A 27,100-nucleotide genomic window follows, 5' to 3' on the forward strand; every position below is an offset into this window, starting at 1 on the left:
CCAGGGATCCGCTCTCTCCGGCACCGCGCCTGCGCAGGCGGCCACCCCGCGGCCCAGCCTCGGCCTTCAGCGCGTGCGCGAAGGCGGCACTCCCGTGAGGCCGTGCGAGGCGCGGCGGCGGCGGGCTGTTGAGGGGCACGAACCGAGCTTCCTGAGGTGAGTGGCGCTGGCATCGCAGTTCTGGGCCTTACGGACGGTGAGGCTGTGGGAGCGGGAGCGGCATCGGTCACCGGCCTTCCTCTTCTTTCCGTGCGCGCCTGGGGACGTCTTTCAGGCGCTCGAGTCCCTGCCCGCGCGGCGCAGTCGCGGCCCTCAGGGCGAAGGGCCGGGGCCCGGGGCGGGGACGCCGGGGGGTTGGGGGCGCCGGGCGTGGGGCCCGCAGCTCCGGGCGGAAGGACCCGCCGGGCCCTGAGGCGCTGTTCGGCCGCGGGCGGACGCGGCCCAGGCCGGTGGGTCCCCGCCCGGGTCTGTGCAGTTTGTCTTGGACGCCGATTCGGCGGTTACCGTGACACGTTTTATTAACACGCATACGTGTCACCGCTGACTTGCACAAAGTCACACAGAGCGTGCCGCAGGCGTGCTGCTGAGCCCCTCATCTGTACCTCTTGTCCGCGTCACTGGAGTTCGCCTCGTGGATTCTTTAGTGGTCCGTTTGTTGAAAATAACGAAATGTCTGAGGTACTTCGTTTGATGACGGCTCAGGCCTTTGGTACGTCTCAAGCCGGGGGGAGTTTCTAAACCTGAGCCTGATTCCTCTGCGCTAGGTTAGTCGCGTCTGGATATTGGCCCTGCGCGAATGCGGGTGCTGATTGAGTCATCGAGGTAAATATTTAGTTGTCTTTCTCAAAAAACTTACCATGTTTCTGTTTTTCCAGGAAGAACAGGTAAAAGAGGCCGCTAGGCACATGGTGGCTTGGATTTGTTTAGATCCATTTACTTTGAAATGAAAGCTGAACTGCTCTATAAAATATAATGTATTCTAAACCACTTTATTTTTGGAAGAAATAAGATTTTCTTGTTAATTAGGATTTTGGTGCTGTTGCAGTGTTCTAGTTAAACCCTAGTTGTTTGTTTCTCTTTATCTTCATGAAACTTTACAGCTACAGCTACAGCTTCCTCTGGATTAGATAGTTCCCAACTTATCTTTTGACGTTTATCTGTACTTTTTTTAAAAAATATGGTTGCCTTACTTGTGGTCTAATACTTGTCTTTTTTTCCTCTTTAGGAGAAATCATAGATTCTAAAAATATTTTCCCCCTTTCTCTATGGACTTAACATAAGATTAGTTTCGTTTTTATTTGGATTTGTTTTCTAAATACCGACAGCATAAAGCCTTATCAGTTACAAACAAATTGGGTAGTTAAACCATGAGTTGTGGGAAAGAGTTTCTGGAAACATTAAAAAAAATTGCTTATCCCAAAGCTGATATTCTTAATGGGGAAGATTTTGACTGGTTGTTTGAGACTGTTGAAAATGAATCATTTTTGAAGTGGTTTTGTGGGAATGTGAATGAACAGAACGTATTGTCTGAAGAGGAATTGGAAGCTTTTAGCATTCTTCAAAAATCAGGCAAGCCCATCCTAGAAGGAGCAGCATTGGATGAAGTTCTTAAAACCTGTAAAACTTCTGATTTGAAGACACCTACTCTTAATGACAAAGAGCTAGAGAAACTAGAGGATGAGGTCCAAACTCTGCAGAAATTGAAGAACCTAAAAATTCAGCGACGTAATAAATGCCAGTTGATGGCTTCAGTAACTAGCCACAAGTCTGTGAGGTTGAGTGCTAAAGAAGAAGAAGCCACTAAAACACTGAAGCAGAGTCAAGGAATCCTAAATGCTACCAATGCTAAGATCAGTAATGAACTTCAGACACTTACTGATGAAGTTGCAAAATTGATGATGTTCTTCAGACATTATCATTTGGGTCAGGGGACAAATCCACTGGTGTTTTTATCTCAGTTTTCCTTGGAAAAATACCTAAGCCAAGAAGAGCAAAGCACAGCAGCATTAACCTTATATACCAAAAAAAAGTTCTTTCAGGGTATACATGAAGTAGTTGAAAGTTCAAATGAAGAAAATTTTCAACTTTTAGATATACAAGCATCGTCTATTTGTGATAATCAAGAAGTTCTTGAGGAGAGACGACTGGAGATGGCCAGGCTGCAGCTAGCATACATTTGTGCTCAGCATCAGTTAATTCACTTGAAAGCAAGTAATTTGAGCATGAAGTCAAGTATAAAATGGGCAGAGGAGAATCTTCATAGTCTCACTAGCAAGGTAAACATGAGAAATGAAACTGGATTCATATTGAAATTGTTGTTAGTAGTGGAGGATATAATATTGATATTAAAGTACTTTAGAAAGGGGGATATAATAAGTAATTACATTTTCTTATTTTCTGTTTGTTCAGTTTTTAGTTGTGATACATATCATTGTTTCAGACAAATAGACCTTCGTATTAGTGGAGGGCAGAAATAATAATTATGGTCCCAACCACATTATCTAGCTAATTTTAAACAAAAGTACTTTTGCATTCTGAATTTGAAATTTTTGTTGGTTCAGATACAGATGACACTGAAATCTCCTTTTTTATGATGTATGGGTAAAGAGTCTTATTGCTGTGTTATGGGTATTCTTCCTTGTTTGCTCTGACCAGAGGATGGTGCTAATGAAATTAGAGATCCTGATCAGTGGATTGGAACCCTGATTCTATTTTTGGGAACATTTGGTTGTATTATAGATATCTATCTGCATTGTTGCAAAGCTTGCTTTCTTGGTAATGTAACCACTAGAAAGTTGAGTAATAATACAACTTTTCTGAAACTGAAACCTGTAACTGACACAAACTTTGGAATGATGTATGAAGGCCTGTCATTCTGTCAAACTCCTAAAATCAGCAAATGGGCTAGGAGAATAGCTACTGAGGTTATTTTAATTTTAAGAAAAATTTAAATAGTATACATTAGCATTCAGTGAGTAGTGTGCTGATGATTTTTAATGAGTAAGACAAACATGACAAGATCTTTATTTTGGTAGCCATTACTGTGTAATAGTATTTTACCCAGTAGTAATAACATTAAAATTTAGCAGTTCATACTGGCTTTACCCTTGGGTTAGTCCACACTTCCTTTTTAAACTGTAATTTTGGCTTTTGCTAGTATGGAATTAGTTTTATTAGTATCTTATCTGATAACCTAAAATGGAAAGTGAAAATAATTTTAAAACTATATAATTATAGTTTGAAATTTAATTGTTTCTTTGTGTAGGCTGTTGGCAAAGATAATTTGGATGCTAAAATTTCTGGCTTGAACAGTGAGATTCTGAAACTTGAAGAACAGATCACTCATATAAAAGACAAAAGTTTACCCGCTGTGGTGAAAGAGAATGCCCAGTTACTGAATATGCCAGTTGTAAAGGGAGATTTTGACCTGCAGATTGCTAAACAAGACTATTATACAGCAAGACAAGAGTTAGTTTTAAATCAGTTGATAAAGCAAAAGGCATCATTTGAACTTCTACAGTTATCGTATGAAATTGAATTGAGAAAGCACTGGGACATATATCGTCAACTTGAAAACTTGGTTCAAGAACTTAGTCACAGTAATATGATGCTCCACCAGCGATTAGAAATGCTAGCAGACCCATCAGTATCTCCCAAGATAAATCCAAGGAATACCATTGATACCAGGGATTATTCTACTCACAGGTATGCTTCATTGTTTCTTTAGTGAGTAATTATTTTTCCTTTGATTTTGTAAAGTACTAAAGAGAGGTTGAACTAAAATTATGGAAGTTAAAAAAAAATTTGCACTCCACTTTTGGCCTTTCTGTTCTCTTCTTCCACCTTTCTGTTACGTGCTTCTATTTCCTTTTTAACTTTTGCACTCTTTCATTCACGTTAAATCTGGAAGTAGCTGCTTTTTAGAGGTGAGGTGGATGGGTTGGAGGATTGAATATATACAATTATAAGGCTTTTATTCATATTTAGGCACTATTATTTAGATGCTTTTAGATTTGGAACAGAAGTTTAACTGCAACAGGAAGTTTGAATACAGCTTGGTGTATAGTAAATAATGCTGAGCAGAGAATTGACTGCATCTGGAGAAGGCAGCAGTAGAGAGGGGAGAAGACTTCATTTTTGTGTGTAGTCAGGTGTATCAGCAAAGAATGTTAGCTCCCAATCTTTTTCTAGATGTCTAAGGAATTCAGTATGAGGATTCTGAAATTGGAGGCTAAAGTAGTCAAAGGACTCAAAAATCTGGATCCTACTCCTGATTTTTTTCTAGACTAGAGGAAAATCACTTAATCATTTTGTTTTCTTATTAATGAAATGAGAGGACATGGGTAGGGCTGCCTCGTTGCATGGTTTCAGACGGTGGCGTTGATGTCGTTATCTGTGTGAATGGTGCCCCCTGGAATTGTGTAGTTACATTCCACAAGAATAAAATTGCCAGCCTTGGGCTTTGAGCCAGTTTTAGGACAACTGTTGCAACTTGTTAAAATAATTAAAATAATAGTGTTTTTTTTAATTCTAAGAAAAACAGCAGGCCCTTTTTGTCAGATATGTGTAGAAGATGCTGCCTCACATTTTTCCACTTACCTCATAGGGTTTTTCTGCCATTAATGTTTGAAGTGTTAAAGTGGTCTCATGGCTCATCAAGAATTTAACTTGTCAAGCAAATGTGAACATAACTGGAGTAGCAAGTTTACTGTTACTGTTTATATAGTTTATTATTTACTTTTTAAAACATTTTACATTGTTGTATTACTTACTTTTTTTTCTTTTAAGTATCACAATCCTTTAAAATTAGGTAGGTATTAAGATGTGAAATTAAGTTTTAGAGGTTGACTTGACTTAGGTCTCACATAACAGCCAGAACTCAGAGCCAGGTCTTCTGTTTCTAGTTCATTGCTGTTTCTAGTACATCTTAGTTTTGTTCTGTGAAAGAAGGATGTATCTCTGAAACGTACTTTGAAGTAGATTAATGGCAGTTAAAGTCAAAAAGGATTTTATGTCTAAAACTTGGGAGATGGAAAAACTGGGGATTCAGATACAATAATTAGAATATACATTTCTGTAAGAGATAGTATTTTAGTTGGAATATTTTTAGTTGCTTGATTTAGTAGCAGACTGATTAATATTTTTAAGTTGGTAGTGTCCTCAAAGATGCCTTAATGTAGTGGATTATAATTTTGAAAAGTACTGACTTGAGAATTTTTTCCTATAATTTTTATTTTCACATTTTAGGCTTTATCAACTTTTAGAAGGAGAGAATAAGAAAAAAGAATTGTTTATAACCCACGGAAGCCTGGAGGAAGTGGCCGAGAAATTAAAACAGGATGTTTCTTTGGTACAAGAGCAGTTGGCAGTATCTGCTCAAGAACATTCTTTCTTTCTGTCCAAACTAAATAATGATGTAGACATGCTCTGTGATGCTTTGTATCAAGGAAGAAATCAGCTTTTGCTTAGTGATCAGGTGAGTGCTTGCCATAGTAATTTAAAATGCTGTAAAAAATAATATTCATTGCAAAAGATACTAAAGAAAATGTTAACATGAGGAAAATATTACCCCCAATCCCATTGCCCTAGTGTAGCGTTTATTTTTTTATATCTCGTTTTTGTTCACATACATATTTTTCAGTTTTTTTTTAACTTTTTTTTTATTGAGTTATAGTCATTTTACAATGTGTCAAATTCAAGTGTAGAGCACAATTTTTCAGTTATACATGAACATACATACATTCATTCATTGTCACATTCTCTTTCACTGTGAGCCACCACAGGATCCTGTATATATTTCCCTGTGCTACACAGTACAATCTTGTTTATCTATTCTACATTTTGAAATCCCAGTCTCTTCCCACCCCCCGTCCCCCTGGCAACCACAAGTTTGTATTCTATGTCTATGAGTCTGTTTCTGTTTTGTATTTATGTGGTTTTTGTTTTTTAGATTCCGCATATGAGCGATCTCATATGGTATTTTTCTTTCTCTTTCTGGCTTTCTTCACTTAGAATGACATTCTCCAGGAACATCCATGTTGCTGCAAGTGGCATTATGTTGTCGGTTTTTATGGCTAAACAGTATTCCATTGTATAAGTATACCATATCTTCTTTATCCAGTCATCTGTTGATGGACATTTAGGATGTTTCCATGTCTTGGCTATTGTAAATAATGCTGCTATGAACATTGGGGTGCAGGTGTCATTTTGAAGTAGGGTTCCTTCTGGATATGTGCCCAGGAGCGGGATTCCTGGGTCATATGGTAAGTCTGTTCGTCGTCTTTTGAGGAATCTCCGAACTGTTTTCCACAGTGGCTGCACCAAACTGCATTCCCACCAGCAGTGTAGGAGGGTTCCCTTTTCTCCAGCATTTGTCATTTGTGGATTTTTGAATGATGGCCATTTTAATCGGTGTGAGGTGATACCTCACTGTAGTTTTGATTTGCATTTCTCTGATAATTACTGGTATTGAGCATTTTTTCATGTGCCTATTGATCATTTGTATGTCTTCCTTGGAGAATTGCTTGTTTAGGTCTTTTGCCCACTTTTGGATTGGGTTGTTTTTTTCTTATTAAGTCGTATGAGCTGCTTATATATTCTGGAGATGAAGCCTTTGTCGGTTTCATTTGGAAAAATTTCCTCCCATTCCATAGGTTGTCTTTTTGTTTTACTTATGGTTTCCTTTGCTGTGCAGAAGCTTGTAAGTTTAATTAGGTCCCATTTGTTTATTCTTGCTTTTATTTCTATTTCTTGGGTAGACTGCCCTAGGAGAACATTTTTGAGATGTATGTCAGATAATGTTTTGCCTATATTTTCTTCTAGGAGGTTTATTGTATCTTGTCTTATGTTTAAGTCTTTGATCCATTTTGAGTTTATTTTTGTGTGTGGTGTAAGGGAGTGTTCTAGCTTCATTGCTTTACATGCTGCTGTCCAGTTTTCCCAACACCATTGGCTGAAGAGACTGTCTTTATTCCATTGTATTTTCTTGCCTCCTTTGTTGAAGATTAGTTGACCAAAAGTTTGTGGGTTCATTTCTGGGCTCTGTATTCTATTCCATTGGTCCATATGTCTGTTTTTGTACCAGTACTATGCTGTCTTGATGACTGTAGCTCTGTAGTATTGTCTGAAGTCTGGGAGAGTTATTCCTCCAGCCTCTTTCTTTTTCTTCAGTAATGCTTTGGCAATTCTAGGTCTTTTGTGGTTTCAAGTTTTGATCAGTGTACACAGAATTTTAAAAATTTATAAGATATGTCAGATGTGAAAGGATGTGTGATGTTTACACTGAGGATTCTTTTTTAACCCTGTATTTTTTTCACCTCTCTTAGTAAATATAGGATTGTCCTTATATCTGAAATTCTGTGTATGTTGAATAATAGCATGCTGCTCCTAATAGCATTCCCCTCTTCTTCAAGGAGTAACTACTACAATTAATTTTGTCGTTTGCTCTCTTGTTTATAACACAGACTGCATGTTATTTAGTTTTGTATGTTTCTGAAGTTAATATGCATTGTGTTGTATGAATTTTTCAGTAATCTGCTTGTTTCTTTATATGATTTTGAGATTCATCCATGTTGATATACGTAAAGCTATAGCTCATTTATAGTTATCTTTTGTATAGTTAGTATTTCCTTATATGAAATTCTACAATTTAATTATCTGTCCTATTGACAGATACTTAGATTATTTCCAGTTTTTGCCAATGTAGATCATACTGCTGTGGATAGTCTTGTATATCTCATAGATGCATACCTGCACACGCGCGCGCACACACACACACACACACGCACACACACACACACACACTCTCACCTCACTCAGAAGTGGAATTAGTGGATAACAGGTTCAGTTTTACAGGATACATCAAATTGATTCCAAAGTGGTTGTACCATATTGTACCAGCAGCATCTAAGGGATGCTATTTATCTACATCCTTTCCATCACTTAACATTGTGTGATTTATAAATTTCTCTCAATCTGTATATATATAAAATAATATCCCATTGTGGTTGTAATTTGCATTCCTCTGATTATTAGGGAGGTTGAACCCCCTTTCAGTAGGAGTTATTTATATGTTTCAAATGCCAGACCTTTGTCAGTTATTTGTGTTACATATATTTGCACCTTGTTTGTGGCTTTTTTCCCCCCTTTTTTACTGTTTGCTGTTCGGTTTTGGCTTTTTCAAAAGACTTTAATTTTAATGTCATTTATCACTCAAAGTTTGCCTGTAATATCATAATAATAGTCCATTTTACTTTATCTTTTTTTTTAATTGAAGTACAGTCAATTACAGTGTGTCAGTCAGTCTCTGGTGTACAGCACAATGTCCCAGTCATGCATATACATATATTCATTTTCATATTTTTTCCATTAAAGATTATTATAAGATACTGAACATAGTTCCCTGTGCTATACAAAAAAACTTTTTTTAAGAAATCTATTTTTATATATAGTGGCTAACATTTGTAAATCTCAAACTCCCAGATTTATCCCCTCCCACCCCCTTTCCCCGGTAACCATAAGACTGTTTACTATGTCTGCAAGTCTGATTCTGTTTTGTAGATGAGTTCATAGTGTCCTTTTTTTTTTTTTTTTTTTTTAAGATTCCACATATGAGTGATGTATGGTATTTTTCTTTCTCTTTCTGGATTACTTCACTTAGAATGACTGTCTCGGTCCATCCAGGTTGATGCAAATGTCATTATTTTATTCTTTTTATGGCAGAGTAGTATTCCATTGTATATCACAGCTTCTTTATCCAGTCATCTGTCAATGGACATTAGGTTACTTGTATGTCTTGGCTATTGTATATAGTGCTGCTATGAGCATTGGGGTGCATGTATCTTTTTGCGTTAGAGTTCCCTCCAGATATATAGGGTTCCCTCCAGAAGTGGGATTGGTGGATCACATGGTAAGGATTTTTAGTTTTTTGAGGAATTTCCATACTGTTTTCCATAATGGCTGCACCTAACTACATTCCCACCAGCAGTGTAGGAGGGTTCCCTTTTCTCCACACCCTCTCCAGCATTTATCTTTTGTGGACTTTTGAGTGGTGACCATTCTGACTGGGGTGAGGTGATACTTCATTGTAGTTTTGATTTGCATTTCCCTGATGATTAGCGATACTGAGCATTTTTTCATGTGCCTATTTGCCATTCATATGTCTTGGAGAATTGCTTGTTTAGGCCTTCTGCTCATTTTTGGATTGGGGTTTTTGGGGTTGTTTTTTTTTTTAAATAAGTTGTATGAGCTGTTTATATATTCTGGAAATTAAGCCCTTGTCAGTTGCATCATTTGCAGATGTTTTCTCCCATTCCGTAGGTTGTTTCTTTGGTTTGTTTATGGTTTCCTTTGCTGTGCAAAAGCTTATAAGTTTAATTAGATCCATTTGTTTATTTTTGCTTTTATTTCTGTTGCCTTGGTAGGCTGACCTAGGAGAATATTGCCAAGATTAATGTCACAAAATGTTTTGCCTATGTTTTCTTCCAGATTTATGGTGTCCTGTCTTATGTTGAAGTCTTTAAGCCATTTTGAGTTTATTTTGTGTATGGTGTGAGGGAGTATTCTAACTTTATTGACTCACATGCAGCTGTCCAGTTTTCCCAGCACCACTTGCTGAAGAGAGACTCATTTTACTTTGTCTTAAAGTTATGCTGTTCAGTTTTTTGTATATATATTTTCATTGAAGTATAGTCAGTTTGCAATGTTGTGTCAATTTCTGGTGTACAGCATAATGCTTTGGTCATACACGAACATACCTATATTTGTTTTCATATTCTTTTTCACCGTAAGTTACTACAAGATATTGAATATAGTTCCCTGTGCTATACAGTGTAAACTTGCTGTTTATGCTGTTCAATTTTAATTCTTTAATCCACCAGGAGTTTATTTTTATATATAGCATGAGAGATTGAGTTCTGATTTTACTATTTTTTCCCCATAAATAACCAAATTGTCTTATCACCATTTGTTGAAGCGTACAAATTTAAAATCAGTATTTTTCTAGTGAAGGGACCCTCTTAATATTTTGAAATAAATTATCTTTAAATGTTTTTTGACTTCATGTATGTTTTGTTAGATACTATGGGCACTACCAATTTTGAGCCACAAACTGGGTTCAAGCTCCAAGAGTCTTTGGAGGACCCAGTTGATTTCTGTCTGGGCTATATTTCTAACCAAGGGCTCTTCCACTTCTGGCCATCCTGATCTTAAGATTGTTGGGGTCCTTTGAGTTCTTAGTTTATTATGAAGAGGGTCTCCTCTGACTTCCTACTTTCTGTGGACCTTGGACTTCGATTTTTCTCCCACTCATCTTGTAAGTCTCAAGAATCATGGGTTCTATTTTTCCATGATTGGCAGTTGAGTAAAGCAGCGCTCCTCCCTTACCAATCTGGGCTGTTTTATTGGACTGGTGGTTCCTTTTAATATCTTATCTCTTTGTTGCTTTTAGGAAGCTTTTGTTTTGACTCTTTAAATATTTCATTTAGCCTTTTATGTTTTTTCCCATGGAAGAATTGATCTGAATACCTACCTTAACCTTTCTTAAAATAAGGCTTGTGATTAGTTTTTTAAATTTTTTTATTGTGGCAAAATACATAAAATGTAAAATTTACATTTTTAACCATTTTTAGTGTCCAATTCAATGACATTAAACACATTCACAATGTCATGCAGCCATGACCACTATGCATTTCCAGAATTTTTTCATCCTCCCAAATGGTCCAAACTCTGTGCCTATTGAATATTAACTCCTCATCCCTCCTTTTTCCCCATCCCCTGGTAACTTTTATTCCACTTTGTCTCTGAATTTGCCTATTTTAGTTACCTCATATAAGTAGAATTATATGTGTCCTTTTGTGTTTCACTTATCTCAGAATAATGTCCTTAAGTTTCATCCATATTGTAGCATGTGTCAGAATTTTATTTATTTTTGTAGCTGAATATTCCATTATGTGTACATAACACGTTTTGTTTATCTGTTCATTTGTTAATAGACACTTGGGTTGTTTACACCTTTTGGCTGTTGTGAATAATGCTGCTGTGAACATTGGTGTACACATATTTGAGTCTGTTTTCATTTCTTTTGGGTGTATACCTATAGGAATGGATGCTGGATCATACAGTAAGTGTGTGTTTAACTTTTTGAGGAACTGCCTAACATTTCCACAACAACTGCACCGGAGTTCCAGTTTCTCCACATCTTTGCCTACATTTGTTATGTTCCCTTTTTAAAAAAAATATATAATAGCCATCCTAATGGATGTGAAGTGGTATCTGTGATTAGTTTTTAAAAAATCGATGATTTTACTTTCTCGATCTATTAGATAATTATGTAAAAATCCTATGATGGTGGATTTGAAAATTTCTCATTGTAGCTTTATCAGTTTTTTCTTTAAATTTGAGTTTATTTTATAAGTTACATCCAAGTTTAAAATTGCAGTGAATTATTATCTTGGTAGATTTAAATTGCAGTGGACTGAACCATTTTAGTGTTATATAACGACTCTGTTGTTCTTTTTGTCTGTTAATATTCCTATGCGATCTTTCTTTTGGTTAGTATTTGCAAGGTAATGCTTTTTACCTTTACTTATGTATCTTTTATATTCTTTTTACTTAGCATTATGAAATAAACATTTTCACTCTATGTAATTTTGTTAACTTTTAATGTTACAATACTCTATTGACTTAATTACTGTCATAATTTTTGTAACCAGTCCACCATCATTGGATGTTTTGATAGTCTTCATTTTTTTCTTTTGTTTGCTCTTAAATGGTATCATGTATATCTTGTGTATATAGCTTTTTGTTGTTGGGTACTTTCATTTGGATGAACTCTCAGAAGTAGAATTATTGGGTTTCCTGGGTTTATACATTGTTTAAAGACCTTTGATACTGCCATATTACTTTTCAAAGGAGTTGTACCTATTTACAATGCCACCAGCACTATTTAAATGTCTACTGGACACCATTTGTTATATGACATACCATCACTTCATGAATTGCTAAGAAAGAAACTTTTTTAGTTAAATTAACAGTATTTTTCTTATTTAGAACTTTTATTTTATACCTATTAGAAGGTATCTTTTAGGTGTGGGTAGACATAGATTTTTATCAGGTCACTTTTGACTGTACATTAAAAAGAAAAAAGTCAATTAAAATGGTTAAAGTTTTTCTAAAGCTTCACCCCTTAGTGTCTAGATCTTCTATGTTATTTCTTGACTCAAAGTATTCTTTATATTTTTTCACCTTGTGTATCAAGAATGTCAGTGTTAACAAAAAAAATAATAACCTGATTTTAAAATGGGCTAAAGACTTGAATAGGTATTTCTCCAAAGAAGGCTTACAAAATGGCCAATAGGTATATGAGTAGATGCTTGATGTCACTAATCATCAGGCAAGTGCAAATCAAAACTACAATGAGATATCACCTTATACTTGTTAGAATAGCTATTACCAAAAAACCAAGAGACAGATGTTAGGGAGGATGTGGAGAACTCGGAACTCTTGTACATTATTGGTGGAAATGCAGAATGGTGCAGCTGCTGTGGAACACAGTATGGAAGTTCCTTGAAATTTTTGAAAACAGAACTATTGTATGATTCAGCACTCCTACTTCTGGGTATATATCCAAAGGAAAACAGGATGTTGAAGAGATATTTGCACTCACAGGTTCATTGTAACACTGCTCGTAGTAACTGAGATGTGGGAACAGCCTAAAAGTCCATCAGTAGGGGAATGGATAAAGAAAATGTAGTATATTCATACAGTGGAGTATTATTCAGCCTTAAAAAATACTGCAATATGGGACAACATGGATGAACGTTGAGGAGATTATGCTAAGTGAAATGCCAATCACAAGGGAATCTTGCATGAATCTACTTATACGAGGTCTCTAAAATGGACTCATTTCTAGAAGCCCAGAGTAGAGTGGTGGTTGCTGTGGATGAGTGGTTGTTAATCAACAAGTATGAAGTTTTAGTTAGGCAAGGTGGACAGGTTCTGGAGATCTGCTGTGCAGTGTTGTGCGTACAGTTCTCAATCCTGTGTTGTACACTTGAATCTGTTGAGGGGAAATCTCTTGTGCTCTTACCAAAACAACCGAATTTTTTTTTAAACTAGAGATACTAGAGATCGAACCCAGGACTTTGTGCATGCTAAGCACTGCTCTGCCACTGACCTATACCCATCCCCCCATTTTTTAAAAAAAATGGTAAAGCACTTCTTATGAGTGTCTGCTCAATAACAGTAACATGATGCTCCTAAATATACAGTGTATACTGATTTCAGATATATTAAAATGTGAAAGGTTGCATCCTAGAATCACTAAAATATGGTGATTTCACTATAACCTAATTGGGTATCATTATTTACAATTCTTCCTTAGCCAGTGAGGGATAAAATGTCATTTGTATCAATTTTAACTTGCATTTTTATTATTAATGAAATTGAATATTTTTTAATATTTGTAGGAGTATTAGCAATTTTAAAGGTCTTGAGTATTGAAATTAAAGGTGAGATGTTTCTCACTGCATTCAAGTTTACAGAGTTTTTCTTCAAAGGGAGACCACTTAATGTAGGTATTACTCATTTTTTTAAAATGTAGTTTATGAAGTACTACTCTCTGGAACTGGCGTTTGTGACAGGTGTGAAGCTGTTTTTATTGAGCTTGTACATTAGAAGCACCAGGGATCCTGTTGAAACGTGGCTTCCTGCCCTGTTGAAGAGTTTGAGGAATTTAGTGTGAAGTGAGATACAGGAATCTATTCAGAGTAAACGTACCTGGTGATTACCATGCTGTGGGCCATGCTGAGAAGCCATGGAAGGTTGAGGTAGTTACAGCTCCAGATTTTCTGAGAACCTCTTGGTAATACTGCCTGAAAAATTATAGGAGTAGAATACATGATTAGAAAGCCATGGCAACTTGCTAATAAACTGCCTTTAATTCTAAGAAATGAGGAATTGCAATGTGTTAAATGTGAAGAGTCCAGCACGTCTAGGTTCTTGAGAAGAATTGCATGGTAAGTCAGGATTGTTGAATGTCACATATAGTTCCATCTTCTGTAACAATAAGAGAAAAGAAAAACAGAGATGTTTGTTAAAGTAGTTCCTTTTTTATTTGTAATTGCTTCATTTCAAGGTTTTTCTCTGTACTTCAATGTCTGAGTAAACAGAGATTAGGTTAAAACAAGATTTGGTTACTTAACAGAATGTAAACTCCATGAAGGAAACAGCATTCATTCTTATATTTGTAGTCTCTAAAACAGTGTGTGGCATGTGGTAGGCATTCAGTAATATTTGTTGAATGTATGAATATGCAGAACACTTTACATATCAAATAATCTTCAGGGAGTAAGAGTGCTTTGACTCACTTAAAATTACGTACAGGAAGTTGTTGCAATGGATCTTATATGGAGTTTTTATTAAACATGCTGTGGATTTTTATTTGAAGTTCATTTATTGTTAAAATTGTGGGAATAATTATATGATTTAGATTCTTTCTGTGTAAGCTACATTTCAGATTTATAATTGGTGTTATGAATAGAGCTCTTGCATTAAAACCATTATTATTTTCCTTTTTAGGAGTTAATGGAGCAGTTTCATCAAGTTGAATCTCAACTAAATAAGCTAAATCATCTTCTTACTGATATTCTTGCTGACGTGAAGACAAAAAGAAAAATTTTGGCATCTAATAAACTGCATCAAATGGAAAGAGAATTATATGTGTATTTTTTAAAAGATGAAGATTATCTGAAAGATACTGTGGAGAATTTAGAAAACCAATCAAAGATTAAGACCATTGGTCTTGAAGATTGAAAATTACTAAAAATGGAATCTTTACTGTATATGCTGTATTTCAATGTTTTATATTATTAAAAGGAGAGTATAGCCAGTAAACACTATGAAAATTTTGACTTCAAAGTCAATAGAGCATTTCACTGAATTAATTCAAGTATTATATCAATTTGGTTTTTTTCTTACGTTTGTTCAGAGTACCAGAGTTTTTTATGACGTGAACGTTTGCTTGGTGTCACTTAGTCCTGGTAACTTATAACTTACAGGGGAAAAGCATTATGTCAATGCAGATATTTTTAATAGAGCTAATTACATCTCTACTTTTTTTAAGAGAGAGAAATTTTCTGCTCTTAAATATTTAAAAATTTTATAGTCAGCATTGTTAAAACTGTGTACTTAATAAATGAAATAGTTGAATCCCCTCATATTTGTCTATAAAGTAAAATTCTGCCACTCAAGCTGTCTTCCCTGGCAATTCCCTGCTGTAGACTTTGAGACTGTTTTGGTGTTCACGCTTATACCACAGAGAACATCAGGTCTCCATTGGCCATTGCTCATCTTAGAGGTTGGGTCCTGGGGACTCAACATTTCTGCAGTGCTTTGACTTCAGTGTAGAAGTGGTTGCTCAGATGATGTATAATGCTGTTTCAATTAGTTTCTTAGGAGTGAAAATACTTAAATGCTGGACTGTATTAGTTGGGCTAGAAGTGTAGTATTTGGACAATTAGAAATTATTTTAAGAGTTAGTGTAAAATAATTTGAAGTAGCTTATTTATCAATTATTACATCAAGTACTTCTTGAGTGCTTGATTTATATGTGGCCTGTGTTACATACTAAGTAAACTTTGTGGAGAATAGAGAAGATACAGATAATACTTTCAAGATTATTCCTGATCCAAGAATGTATTGCCTGTTTTTAATGTGGACTGCCAGTCTAAAAACTGCATTTTAGGTGGTCTTAATGGAATTCTTTAGCTGTAACCATCAGAAAATGGGCGTGCTTAGATGACATATATGGGCTTTGACAATTTTTGTAATTCTTTGAACAAATATGTTTTGTCTTACTGTGTTTGTGCATTAAAGTTTTGTATTTATTAAGTAGATCTCAATATGCTTGAAAAATTTGTAGTAATAAATTTTGCTTAAGACTTCACTGTTAGCTCCTCACAGGTGACCGTTTTTTTTGTTCTTTTTTTTCCTTCTGCCCTACCTTGGAATCGAGAATTTACTGAAAATTTTTCTTCTTTCCAATAGTGTAGGAAAATGTCACCTGGTTTTCTGGTTCATGAAACAGGAAATTGTGTTTAGATTACTGCCAGATGTGTTAGATGCATGACCAGCTATTCGATGATTTGTGCTGTCCTTCCAGACCTTCACCCACTCAGCACAGGGGGCCAGTACAGCTGAGCAGTGGAAGGGAAAGGATGTCAGGTTGTGTATCTGCCATAATTACCCATGTCAGTTAAAAATAGTTTTTGTTACTAGATTTGTATGTTTGAAGATTGTAACAGCTGTTCATTTCAAGTCTCAGGAAGTAGGAAATATTTGAGGAGATTGCTTCAGAATTGGTCACCTGGATGGCAGGCTCTTGACTTTGTCACCTGTTTGCCATAATACCCAATTGAGCCTCTGCGTGTTTTGCTCTCTTCTTACTATCCTATCTGTATTATGGGGACAATTGATACCTATTTCCTGTAGTGGTGAATATAGCAATTTTTATGAACGTCTCTACATAGGAATTTTCACATAATTTGTTTCTTATTTTGAAATTTCAAAATTAATATATGGATGTTATGTTTATTTATGTTTAGGATTTTATGAAAATGGAAAATTATGAGGCATTTGTAGGCTTTGATCTCTGTGAGATACCACTTTCCAGTGTTGCTCAGAAGATTATGACTGCTATGCATTCAGGTGATTTAGTGGCGTCTCAGAACTGGAGAGAAAGTGAAAAGAGTGAGTAACTTTATGAACCTTTTGTTACCTTGAATGTTAATTGTTCTTAAGACCTAGTTTTGAAAATTGTTTACCTTAAAAATCAGAGTTATTTTACCAGCGAAAATGGGTTTATTCAAGAATAGCAGAGAATTGCAAATTGGGACAAGTATGCTATTCAAAAGCCATAGGCACATTATTTTATAGAGAAAAAGGAAGAAGTTGGGAAGGATTGTTTTGAACAAACCGAAGTCCATTGGAGAAAAGTGAGAGTTCAGGGTGGTTTGGTTTCCCACTGGCTGAGTTGCTGGGGCAGTTGGTTTCTTTTGGAGACACAGGGTACATCCTGTTGGGACCCGTAAGTGATCTTTCCTGTGATGATGCATCTGTTGGGGACTGTAACTGATGATTCTTCTGTCATTGACTGTGAGTGGTGCTGCCTGAGAGCTCCCTCTTCTGGTCTCCTGACTCTACTTTAGTGAAGTCTCGCTTTGTTAATTTTCACAAAATAAAATGTAGCAGAGTTATTTTGTAGCATTTTGTATTGTCTAGAATGGAGCCCAGCTCCCTGGTACTTTACTCTCATGCAGTGATGACTGAGCTGCTCACTAAGTTTCCTGTTACCTTAGCCCTTACTGCTTTAAAAATGTAACACTCTCTTCCTTGTCGCACATTCGCTTAGAGTCTGGATCAGCTGTTTAACCTCAGAAGAGATGGGCTCTTTTACAGTGCCTGTTGCTTCACCCTTGCTCTCAGGTCATTGAACCTGTATGTAGTATTTGCTTATTGTGTGTGGTGGACGAGAGAAGCGGTTTTGACAATATGTATTATACTGCTGTAGAAATGTATAAACTCTTAGGTGGCAACGATCAGTGGATCTGTGTACATACGTTTAAGACGTCGTGTAACAGTAAAACCGGTGACATGCTCACAAGTGTGACTGAAATGTCTGGAATACCAGGTTGTTTTTATTTTAATTAGGAAGGGAGTTTTTATGTTAAATTTGTAAGTCTGGGCCAATAATTTGTTTTTCTTTTCTACAAGCTAGGTTATAATGAGTAAGATATAATTGAGTAGTTATATTGAAATGAAATAATTGATAGTATTGACAAATAGTGCAAAGCTGTTATGAATGCAGTTTCTTGATAAAGATATCATAGCGCTTAACATTTTGATCTATTCGTAATCAGGTGTCTGTTGCCCTTGTTACAGAAGTCACTAATAATGAGCCAGTGAGAGTTTCAGGGTACATACTACATAACAAGCAATTGGTGGTTTTTAGAGGGAATGATATTGCTGGGGGGAATAATAAAGAAAGATAAATATTTAAACATCAAAGAGCTTTGTTCTGTATACTTGCTTTCTAAAATAAAAGAGCACTGTGCACTTGACAGAACTAGAAAGAGACTTTCCTTCAAAAACTGATAATAAAATAAAATGCCTCTGGAGGCTATAATGTGTGTCTTTGTTGAAAAATTTATGGCAGTTAAGCCCATCTCTTGAACTCCCTTGTCATGCTCTTAAAATACCACATTAAAGTCCTAGTTTTCATAAATTTATTGAGACAATTAATAGGAAAAGAGAAGGTATTACTTTTCTGTCAAGTGTTCTTGGGTTTGGAAAAATAGTGGAATTTTCACAGAGATTATGTATATTTGTTGCTGTATAACACTCTTACTATAAACTAGTGTCTTAAAATAACACACACTTGTTGTCTCACAGTTTCTGTGGTTTGGGAGCCTGGGCACAGCTTAGCGGGGCCTCTGCAGTTGAGGTGTGGGTGTCAGCTGGGGCTGGAAGCTCATCTGAGACTCGAATAAGGAAGCGTTTGCTTGCAGGCTCACATGGTTGGCGGCAGAATTCAGTTCCTTGTAGGCTCTTGGACTGAGGGTCTCAGTTTCTCCCCTGACCGTTAGCTGGAAGCCACCCTCAGTTCCTTTCCGCGTGGTTCTCTGCATAGGCAGCTTTCCATTCTAGCAGCTTGCTTTCTCAAAGCCAGCAAGAATGTCCCCCACAAGACTGACATTACAGTCTTCTGTAAGGTAATCACAAACATTTTATCACCTTCACTGTATACTGTTGGTTACAAGTGAGTCAGTAAGTCCCACCCACGCTCAAGGGGTTACACAAGTGTGTGAATACTAGGAGGCAGGGGTCTTGGGACCACCTTAGAGTCCGTCTACCCCAGAGTCCCACCAGTTTTATTCTTATTTCGTATAAATCTGAGTCAGAGTTGCTGGTGGTTTATTGATGAATGATGCTGAGCCTAAGACTTAACTGACTCCTGGGCTCTTGTCACATACTGAACTGTTAATGTCAAATCCTTCTCCCTCATAAGCAAGATATTGTAAATAAGTGCTTCATTTCTGAAAGTGCATTTTGTACCAGATAAATACCAAAATTGAATTCAGAAAGCACTGTAAATAAAATACAGCTTAATGAATTAATATAAAGAGGACATCATATAACTTACACTTTTGTTGCCAACACCTCAAAATTTCCTTCTTGGTTAAAACTCTCTCCCTGCTTGAACAGAAAAAGGAATGAAAAGAAATAAGGATTGTGTGAGAGCACTCTGGGACAACATGAAGCGCACGAATATTCTCATTATAAGGGTCCCAGAAAGAGACGAGAGAAAGGACCTGAGAAAACTTTTGAAGAGATAATAACTAAAAACTTCCCCAACTTGGGAAAGGAAAGTCTCCCAAGTCCAGGATGTGCAAAGAGCTCCACACAGGATCAGCCCAAAGAGGAACACACCAAGGCACACAGTCATCAAGTTGACAAAAATTAAGGATAAGGAGAAAATATTAAAATTAGCAAGAGGAAAGCAACAGACATGCTAGGGAACTCCCATAAGGTTATCAGCTGATTTTTCAGCAGAAACTCTACAGGCCAGAAGGGAGTGGCAAGATATATTTAAAGCAATGAAAGGGGAAAACTTACAACCAAGAGCACTCTATCCAGCAAGGCTCTCGTTCAGACTTGATGGAGAAATCAAAAGCTTCACAGATAAACGAAAGCTAGAAGATTTCAGCACCACCAAGCCAGCTTTACAACAAATGTTAAAGGAACTTCTCTAGTCATCAAACCATAAGAAAAGAGAACAAAAAGAAGAAGAAAAAAAAAGACCTACAAAAGATTGCTTTGGTAATTTGGGATATTTTATGGTTCCATGTAAGTTTTGGAATTGTTTATTCTAGTTCTGTGAAGAATGTCATGAGTATTTTGACAGGGGATACATTGGATCTGTGGATGGCTTTGGGTAGTGTGGCCATTTTGATAATGTTGATTCTTAGAAGTCAAGAGCACAAGAAATCTTTCCATTTCTTTGTATCATCTTCAATTTCCTTCATCAATGTTTTACAGTTTTCAGAGTATAGATAACCTTGTTTAAGTTTATTTCTAGGTATTTTGTTGTTTTTGGTGCAATGGAAATGTTTATGCCAGTTATAAAATTCTGGTTTTTGAAATGGAAAAAAAAATATGAATAAAGTGTCTCAAATAGGAAAGTACCCTTTTTTATGGGTCAGTTGTATTCCATTGCATATATATGCTACATCTTCTTTATCCATTCATCTATTGATGTGCACTTAAGATGCTTCTGTATCTTGGCAATTATAAATAATGTTGCTGTTTAAAAAAAAATGACATATCCAGAAAAAAAAAAATCTCTCCCCTACTCAAAGGTAACCATTATCCTGACTTTTATGGCACCACTTCCCACTTCCTGATCATGGGCATTTTACATTGCTCCAAAGGCCTTTTTAAGCAGAGATTACTCTTTGGCCGCCGCACCAGCATCCGTCCTTCCCTTCAAGATGCACCGTCAGACTACGTGGTTCAGTCTCCTTACAGTCAGGGTGACCAGGTGGCGGGCTTCTGTCAGTGGGGTGTGTGCCATTTCCAGGGTAGGCCCAAAGATGTCTGACTTGCTTCCTAGCTGGCCTTTTTCCTTTCCTCAGGTTGGAACCTAGAACGACTCCTTTCCAATCCTACAAATGATAACAGTGTCCTAGAGGATTGTGGAACAATGTGCTGGAAGGAACCCAGGTTCCAGAGTGACTTCATGAAACAGCTGCGTCACCAGCTGAGACCACTCTCCTCAGAACAGGAGAGAGAAATAAATTTTGTTTATTAAACCATTGTGTTGGTGGGTTTTTTGTGACTGTAGCTTAGCTTTTTGCCTTAACTCATACACCTTTAAACTAGATTCAGAATTGTGTTAATCTGACTTAAATTTTCATTGTCATTTTAGTGCTCAGTAATGCCACTGAAAGTCTTTGGTAAATACTGGGGGAGAAGGAGGATTTTTCAGGGTGAGTTTAAGGTGGTCAGCTGTCCTGGTGCTATGTATAGTATGATACATATGATTAAACACGTATTTATTAGAAAACATTTCTGTATTTTTTCAGAGTACCTATAGAAACCAAATAACATTTTCTAGTACAAATTCTTTTTTAACTTAATAGAGCTTAGAGGTGAATTTTTTTCTAGTAAAATAAAAATAGTTTTGCAGATATTACAAATTAATACAGGTTTAAGACTCCTCAAGGTAAATATTTGTCAAAATCCAATTCATTAACGTGAAGTGTGTCTTTATTCCCACCATCTGGTGGGACTTTGCAATCTCAAGGACAGATAATGTAAAGCTAAATGACAGGATAGATTTATTTTGATTATGTTCATCTTAGTCAAGAGTATATGGATGAGCATTATTTTTATTTCTATCAGGTAAACATAAACTACTTCTGTCCTGTCACTTAGCAACCTTTGTCCGGTGCTGGATCCAGTTCCCACTGTCCTAATTCAAGACTCCATTGCTTCTCACTGGGAAATTTGCAGTGGTTTCCTACTTGCTGTTCACCATCCGTTTATCGCCACTTTGGTCTTGGCTTCGCACCAACGCTGGAATTGGCTCAGCTCCTGTCAGCTGTGCAGAGTTGATCTGCACAGACATCCGTGTGTGTTCCTGCAGAGCATCCTGGCCCTCGCCTGCCCTTCTAAGTCTGTGCCCCGTTCGGATTTGACCCTAACTTGCAGATGGGACGTTCTCAGCTCATGCTCTGCGTACCTTTTCCTTCTCTCCTTCACACACAACACTGAGTGGTGAAAGCACAGCATCTTACAAGGTTCTGCTCAAACGATGCTTCCATTACCAGCATGCTTATTGGAAGTAAACTGCTTTTGATTCCTTTGCAGCTCGGAGAGCTTCCTGTGAGGTAGTTTTTGGTTATTTGCGCAATGCTTTAACTCATGGTATGTTTGAGCTCTCTGAAGGCAGGCAAAGGTGTTCTTATGTGATGCTACCTCAGCTGGGCTGATCTTGAATTCAACTCTTACTGATTTGTAAGCTTTCTACAAACATAATACATACTTCACTATTTTTAAATATATGTTACATTCTCTGTTTTGGAGGGTCTTTTTTTGTTTGTTATACTTCAAGAGAAGAGGGGGCTTTTTGAAAACAGAAAAACCAAAAACAACGTCCATAATCCCATATTAAAAAATTTCTTTTTGCATATTTACACACGGTGAAAGGGTTTATATATACTTTGTTTTCTTAGCTCAGGCTTTTTCTTTGTTGAAACTTCTCTCATTGCTAACCCATGTTAAGGACTTAGCATATGCCTTTTATATTTTTGTCTGTTTCCATAATTTGTAATTGTATAATTGTAATTATAGCTTGTGTGTGTGACTATGCCGTGCCGTCCAGACCCCCACTTCCTCAGATAGGATGGCCAAGGCCTTTGTTGCAACTGTATCACATTTGAGCTCCCGCCTCAGTCCTGCTCCCCAAGACTGTCCCCTGGTAAACTGCTGCAGGCAAAGCTCAGTCTGGTTCCCAGGGAACTTGATCTGCTACAGTTGGTGCTAGCAGTGGTCTGAGAAAGCAGACGTGGCATTTTGAAGTTGGGTCACCCTCGGGCAGGCTGGCACTGGTGACTTCACACCCATCGTGGATGGAGTACAGATGGCAGCCGGGCAGTTAATGCTTTTACTAGGGGTGACTGGTCCAGCATACCAGTGATGCAGCTGCCCAGGCTGCTGGGCAATAAGTGCAAGGCAGTGGGAGAGAATGGAATTGGTGGCTGTGGCTGGGTATAATAGATCCTTTGGAAAAAGACAAAGGCTGAGGGTGATTAATTAGCAATCAAAAGCTACATATGATAACCAGAGGGCATGTCTGCTAGCCTGTAGAGAGCCACCTGCAGTTATAGTCCCTGTGCCTGGTGAGGCTGGTAGAGCTCCAGAGGAGGTTGCATTCTCAGTCCTGGCAGGTGTTCTGCCTTTGGGTCAGGGCCCTGAGATGCAGGATGGGGACATCTGGATTGGTGCCTTCAAATCTTGAATCCCAGATGCCTCCGGACCTGCAGAAGTAGCTGCTTCTCTGTATTCAAAGCCAGCCCCCATCTCTCCAACCCCCGCCCTTCCCTCCCCACTAGCTTGAAGACAATACAAGAGGGTTCTGTCTTGAAAAATAACTCATTCTTCCTCAAGAACTGACACCTCTTTCTCTCTTGGCCATTAAGTCACAACATAACCTGGCTAAGAGGTACTGGGGGTGTTAAGTGAGTGTATGATTCAGGGAACAGAAACCATATAGTAATTTGAACCAGGAAAGTTTAAAGGATTATTAATGAGTCATGGGATTAGTTGCCAAGGAGTAAAGCAAACTGAAGCTCACAAGAATAGGAGACAGAGAGCAGCCACGTGAGGCAGAGTGTCAAAGGAAGGAACAAAACTGGAATAGCTTGGCCAGTTGAGGTCCACCAGCCTGCATCATCTGCTGGTCCAGTGCAGACAACCTTGGCTCTTCAGTGGAGTGACCATGGGGCTGCAGGGGAGGCTCTGTGTGGGCCAGCAGCACGGCACTCCTCCCCAGGGCCGGTCTAGCTGATGCCTCTGCTGAATGTCCAACTCACCAACGGCAAATTGAACGCTGGGTCCCCAGTAGTACTGAGCTTTGAGGAGAACAGCCATTTGGCTAGTTGGCAACACTGAACCCCCTGTGCCCCCAAAGTTGCTGTGATTTGCCTTGACTGGAATACACATATTCCAGACACGAGTTTGCCTTTCTCATATGCAGGGCCTCAGTGAGCTCAGTTATCCGGGGCTCATGGAGCATTTGATCCACTGGCAGAATCTTGTGTAGCATCGCACTGGACTCAGGGACCCACTTTACAGCGAAGGAGCTTCTGTGGGCACATGACCATGGAACCCATGCGTTCCCTCACGGCCGTACGCTGGAAACACAGTCTGATGGGGTGGTGGGGTGGTGGAGTGGTGGGCAGCAGGCTCAGCGCGGGGGGCCTCCAGGATGCAGTAGACACTACGTAAGTGACCACTGCAGGGTGCGGTGTCCCCAGTGTACATAATTAAAGGCTCTGGGAACCAAAAGGTGGCAGTGGGAGTGGCCCTGCTTACCATCACTCCCAGTGCCCCCCAGTGTATTTGTGTTTCTCTCCCCCTACATGTCTGGGTTCTGCAGGTTTAGTCTTTGACTCCCAAGGAGAAACCCACGAGGGGCACAAGAGGAGTACCACTCAGTTTCAAGCTATAGCTGCAGCCCAGTGATTTCAAGTTCCTTATGCCAAGAGACTGGCAGGCAGGGAGTGTAATCTCCATCCTGTTCATCAGGGAAAGTTGGGGCTGCTGTTTCATAACTGGGGCAGGGAAGCATGCACTTGGCGCCTGGGGGATGTGATTGGACACCTCTTGGTCCACTGCTCAAATCTGATGGTAAGTGCAGTGGCCATGACCTGAGAAGAGCGTGGTGACTGGGACTTAAACGTCTCAGACTTGAGGGTTTGGGTCATGATTAGGCAGACTACCTAGCCCAGCAGAGGTGCTAAACCAGGGTGAGGGGACCTTAGAATGGGCAGTAGAAGAGGGAGTTTAATAGCATTTGCAACTTTGAGACCAGCTGCAGGACAAGGAGATGCAGTTCATCCCATTAACTCCTTTAAAGTCTCCCCCAGGAAGCGCCCCACCAGAGTCCTGGAGGAGCTGCTCCCAGAACCTATCTGAAGCATGGTGGCTGTGAGCAGTGCTGTGTGGTGAACCGTAGGCAAGACTGCAGTGAACACTGCGGACGCCCAGACCCACCCCCCACCCCCCCGCCCCATTCATCCCCCCAGCTGCTGCTCACAGCGCAGCCCCTCCTGATGAGTACCTCAGCTGCAAAGAGCTTCTTTACCCAAGGGCACGCCCCTTTCCCAGGAGCAACCAGGTGAAGACTGGTGGGTGCTGGGGTATAAAGGCCCAGCTCCCCTGACCCAACAGGGGACAAATCTGCAGGACCACACCAGGTTCGGAACAGGCCTTGGTACTGGCTGCACCTTGGACCAGTCCTCGTCCTCCACTCCCCTGCAGGTGTTGAACCTGAGAGCGCTCCCTGATGAGCTTTGCGAGTGCAGACTTCCATCTCAGTCCGCCTCCTGGGGACCAGGCCTGGCCCTGTGTGTGTGTAACATACTTTGTACATAGGTTTGGTCATTGTTTTCAAAAATAGGGTCATCTTTTCACAGGTTCCTGCATCTTTAAGTCAGCTAATACAGCTTTTCAATGGCTCTGTGTTTCGTGGTGTAGATGTTATATAAGTTATTCATCAATTGGTATCTACTTTGTTTTCAGTTCTTGGCCATGAAGCAATACCATCATGAATGTTTTGGTTTGAACCTATTTACTTTACTATTGCATATATTTCTGTGAAACAGATAGCCAGGAGTGAGATTGTTCAGTTAGGTAATTTATGTATTTTATATCTGTTTTCATTGAGGTTACAATAGACACACACACACACACAGACACGCAAAGCACATCTAAGAGTGTGGCTCAAAATTTCAAAAACTGAACACCCCTGTAACCACCCAGATCAAGAAACAGAACATTGGTCGCACCCCAGAGGACCATCTTTGCTCCCTTTGGATCTGTCTTTTTCTTCCCAACTCCCAAGGGTGGTGCATATATTTTTAATTTTAATAAACGTTGACAGTTTGCTTTCCAAAATGTTCCTAATTATTCACATTTTTACCAGCAATGCACGAGACAACCTCTTCACCTCCATCTCCAATTATATTTAGTTTGCATTTCCCCGACTACTCCAAGTTTGAGTATTATATCATGTGTGTTTGCTTTTTGGATTTGCTGTTTTGTGTATTGCCTCTCCCTATTGTTTGCCCATTTTCTATTGAATTGTTTCTTTTTTGACCAGTGTAACTTGTTGTATAGTATAAGTTTTAACCCTTTGCCTTTTTTTGTCCCGGTTTTCCCAATATATCGTTTTCTTTCAGAAGTGATGCTAGTTGTGTTGTCACTGTTAATTAATCTGTCCTTCTCTACTGAGGTGAAACAACATCTTTGTCGTATACTAAATTCTCATAAGTCCTGGGGTCAGATTTTGGACTGTCTACTCTGTTCTAGAGATCTTTTTGTCTATTCATATTCAAATACCATGCAGATTTGATTACAGTGGCTTTTCTCGTATGTTCTGATAATGTGGCAAAATAAGTCTTATTATTTTTAAAAGCTTATGTTGTTTGTCTATTTTCAGATACTTAATATTTCATATTATTCTGAAATTATTTTTTCCATTAAAAGAGCCTTGCAGGGTCTCTGATGGGAATTGCGTTACATTTATAATTGGGAGAATTAAATATTTTGTGCACTTCTCAATGCTGTGTCTTTCCTTTTGTACAGAGCTCGCTTTATGCCATTTCGTAAGATTTTAAGTTTTCATCATTGAGCGCCTTGTGCCCTTTTTGTTAAGTGTATCCTAAGTATAACTCTTCTCTATTGTAAGTGAAAGATTTCCCCTGTTTGCATTTCTTGGTTGTTATTGTTACCATAGAGGGAACGTGCACCGCAGAAGTCACGAGTGCAGACTCGAGTCCTGTTGTCTGAGGTTGAATCCAGGTTCTGTCACTAACTGTTCAGCCCAGGATTATTAAAATTAAAACAAGTTAAATCAGAAGTGTGTATTAGTGATGTTTTATTGAGTCTCTAATTGTTCCATTGCAGTGTTATTCAGTCTAAGAATTTCCTCAAAACTTTAATACTTAAAAGGTTTCTGTAAAATGTTGAACTTGGGTTTTCAGAATCAAGTACTCAAATACAAATACCAAGTCATACTTTTTAACAAGCATCTCATGACTACATAGCTCTGTCTCCAGTTAATTTGACAATACTGTACATCAATGCTTATTGCAATGGTAGTTTGCATTTTGGTCATAAATTTTATTACATTGTTTTAATTAGTAAATAATGAGTAAATAGCATGATAGTAGAAGGCTATTTCAATGTTTAGCTAATTGTATGACTTAGATTTCAATGTTTCTTTATTTCTTGCCTCATGTTGCCTTTTTGTGTTTTT

The 27,100-nt window shown here is 38.3% G+C and overlaps 2 protein-coding genes across 2 annotated transcripts in view; both read left to right on the forward strand.

Annotated features, from left to right (window-relative positions):
- On the forward strand, nucleotides 1–16,746 carry HAUS3 (HAUS augmin like complex subunit 3). The gene is made up of 5 exons (XM_031438821.2): nucleotides 1–156; nucleotides 1,226–2,276; nucleotides 3,266–3,705; nucleotides 5,248–5,476; nucleotides 14,578–16,746. The coding sequence occupies exons 2-5, from the start codon at nucleotides 1,368–1,370 to the stop codon at nucleotides 14,809–14,811; spliced, it is 1,812 nt and encodes a 603-aa protein (XP_031294681.1). The 5' UTR covers nucleotides 1–156; nucleotides 1,226–1,367; the 3' UTR covers nucleotides 14,812–16,746.
- The window catches only part of LOC135322062 (DNA polymerase nu-like), a 17,229-nt gene continuing 6,736 nt past the window's right edge, over nucleotides 16,608–27,100 (forward strand). Inside the window, exon 1 of the mRNA XM_064489378.1 lies at nucleotides 16,608–16,746. Within this exon, the coding sequence (XP_064345448.1) occupies nucleotides 16,608–16,746 (139 nt within the window). The remainder of the gene's footprint in view (nucleotides 16,747–27,100) is intronic.

This window comes from Camelus dromedarius, chromosome 1 (assembly GCF_036321535.1).
Source record: "Camelus dromedarius isolate mCamDro1 chromosome 1, mCamDro1.pat, whole genome shotgun sequence".
Classification (NCBI taxonomy): Eukaryota; Metazoa; Chordata; class Mammalia; order Artiodactyla; family Camelidae; genus Camelus; species Camelus dromedarius.

Excerpts from the sequence above, each read along its gene's own strand:
- HAUS3 (XM_031438821.2), top strand. The coding sequence starts at position 1,368 with ATGAGTTGTGGGAAAGAGTTTCTGGAAACATTAAAAAAAATTGCTTAT. Across the intron at positions 2,277-3,265 it reads TTCATAGTCTCACTAGCAAG|GCTGTTGGCAAAGATAATTT; the intron begins GTAAACATGAGA and ends TTCTTTGTGTAG. Across the intron at positions 3,706-5,247 it reads AGGGATTATTCTACTCACAG|GCTTTATCAACTTTTAGAAG; the intron begins GTATGCTTCATT and ends TTCACATTTTAG.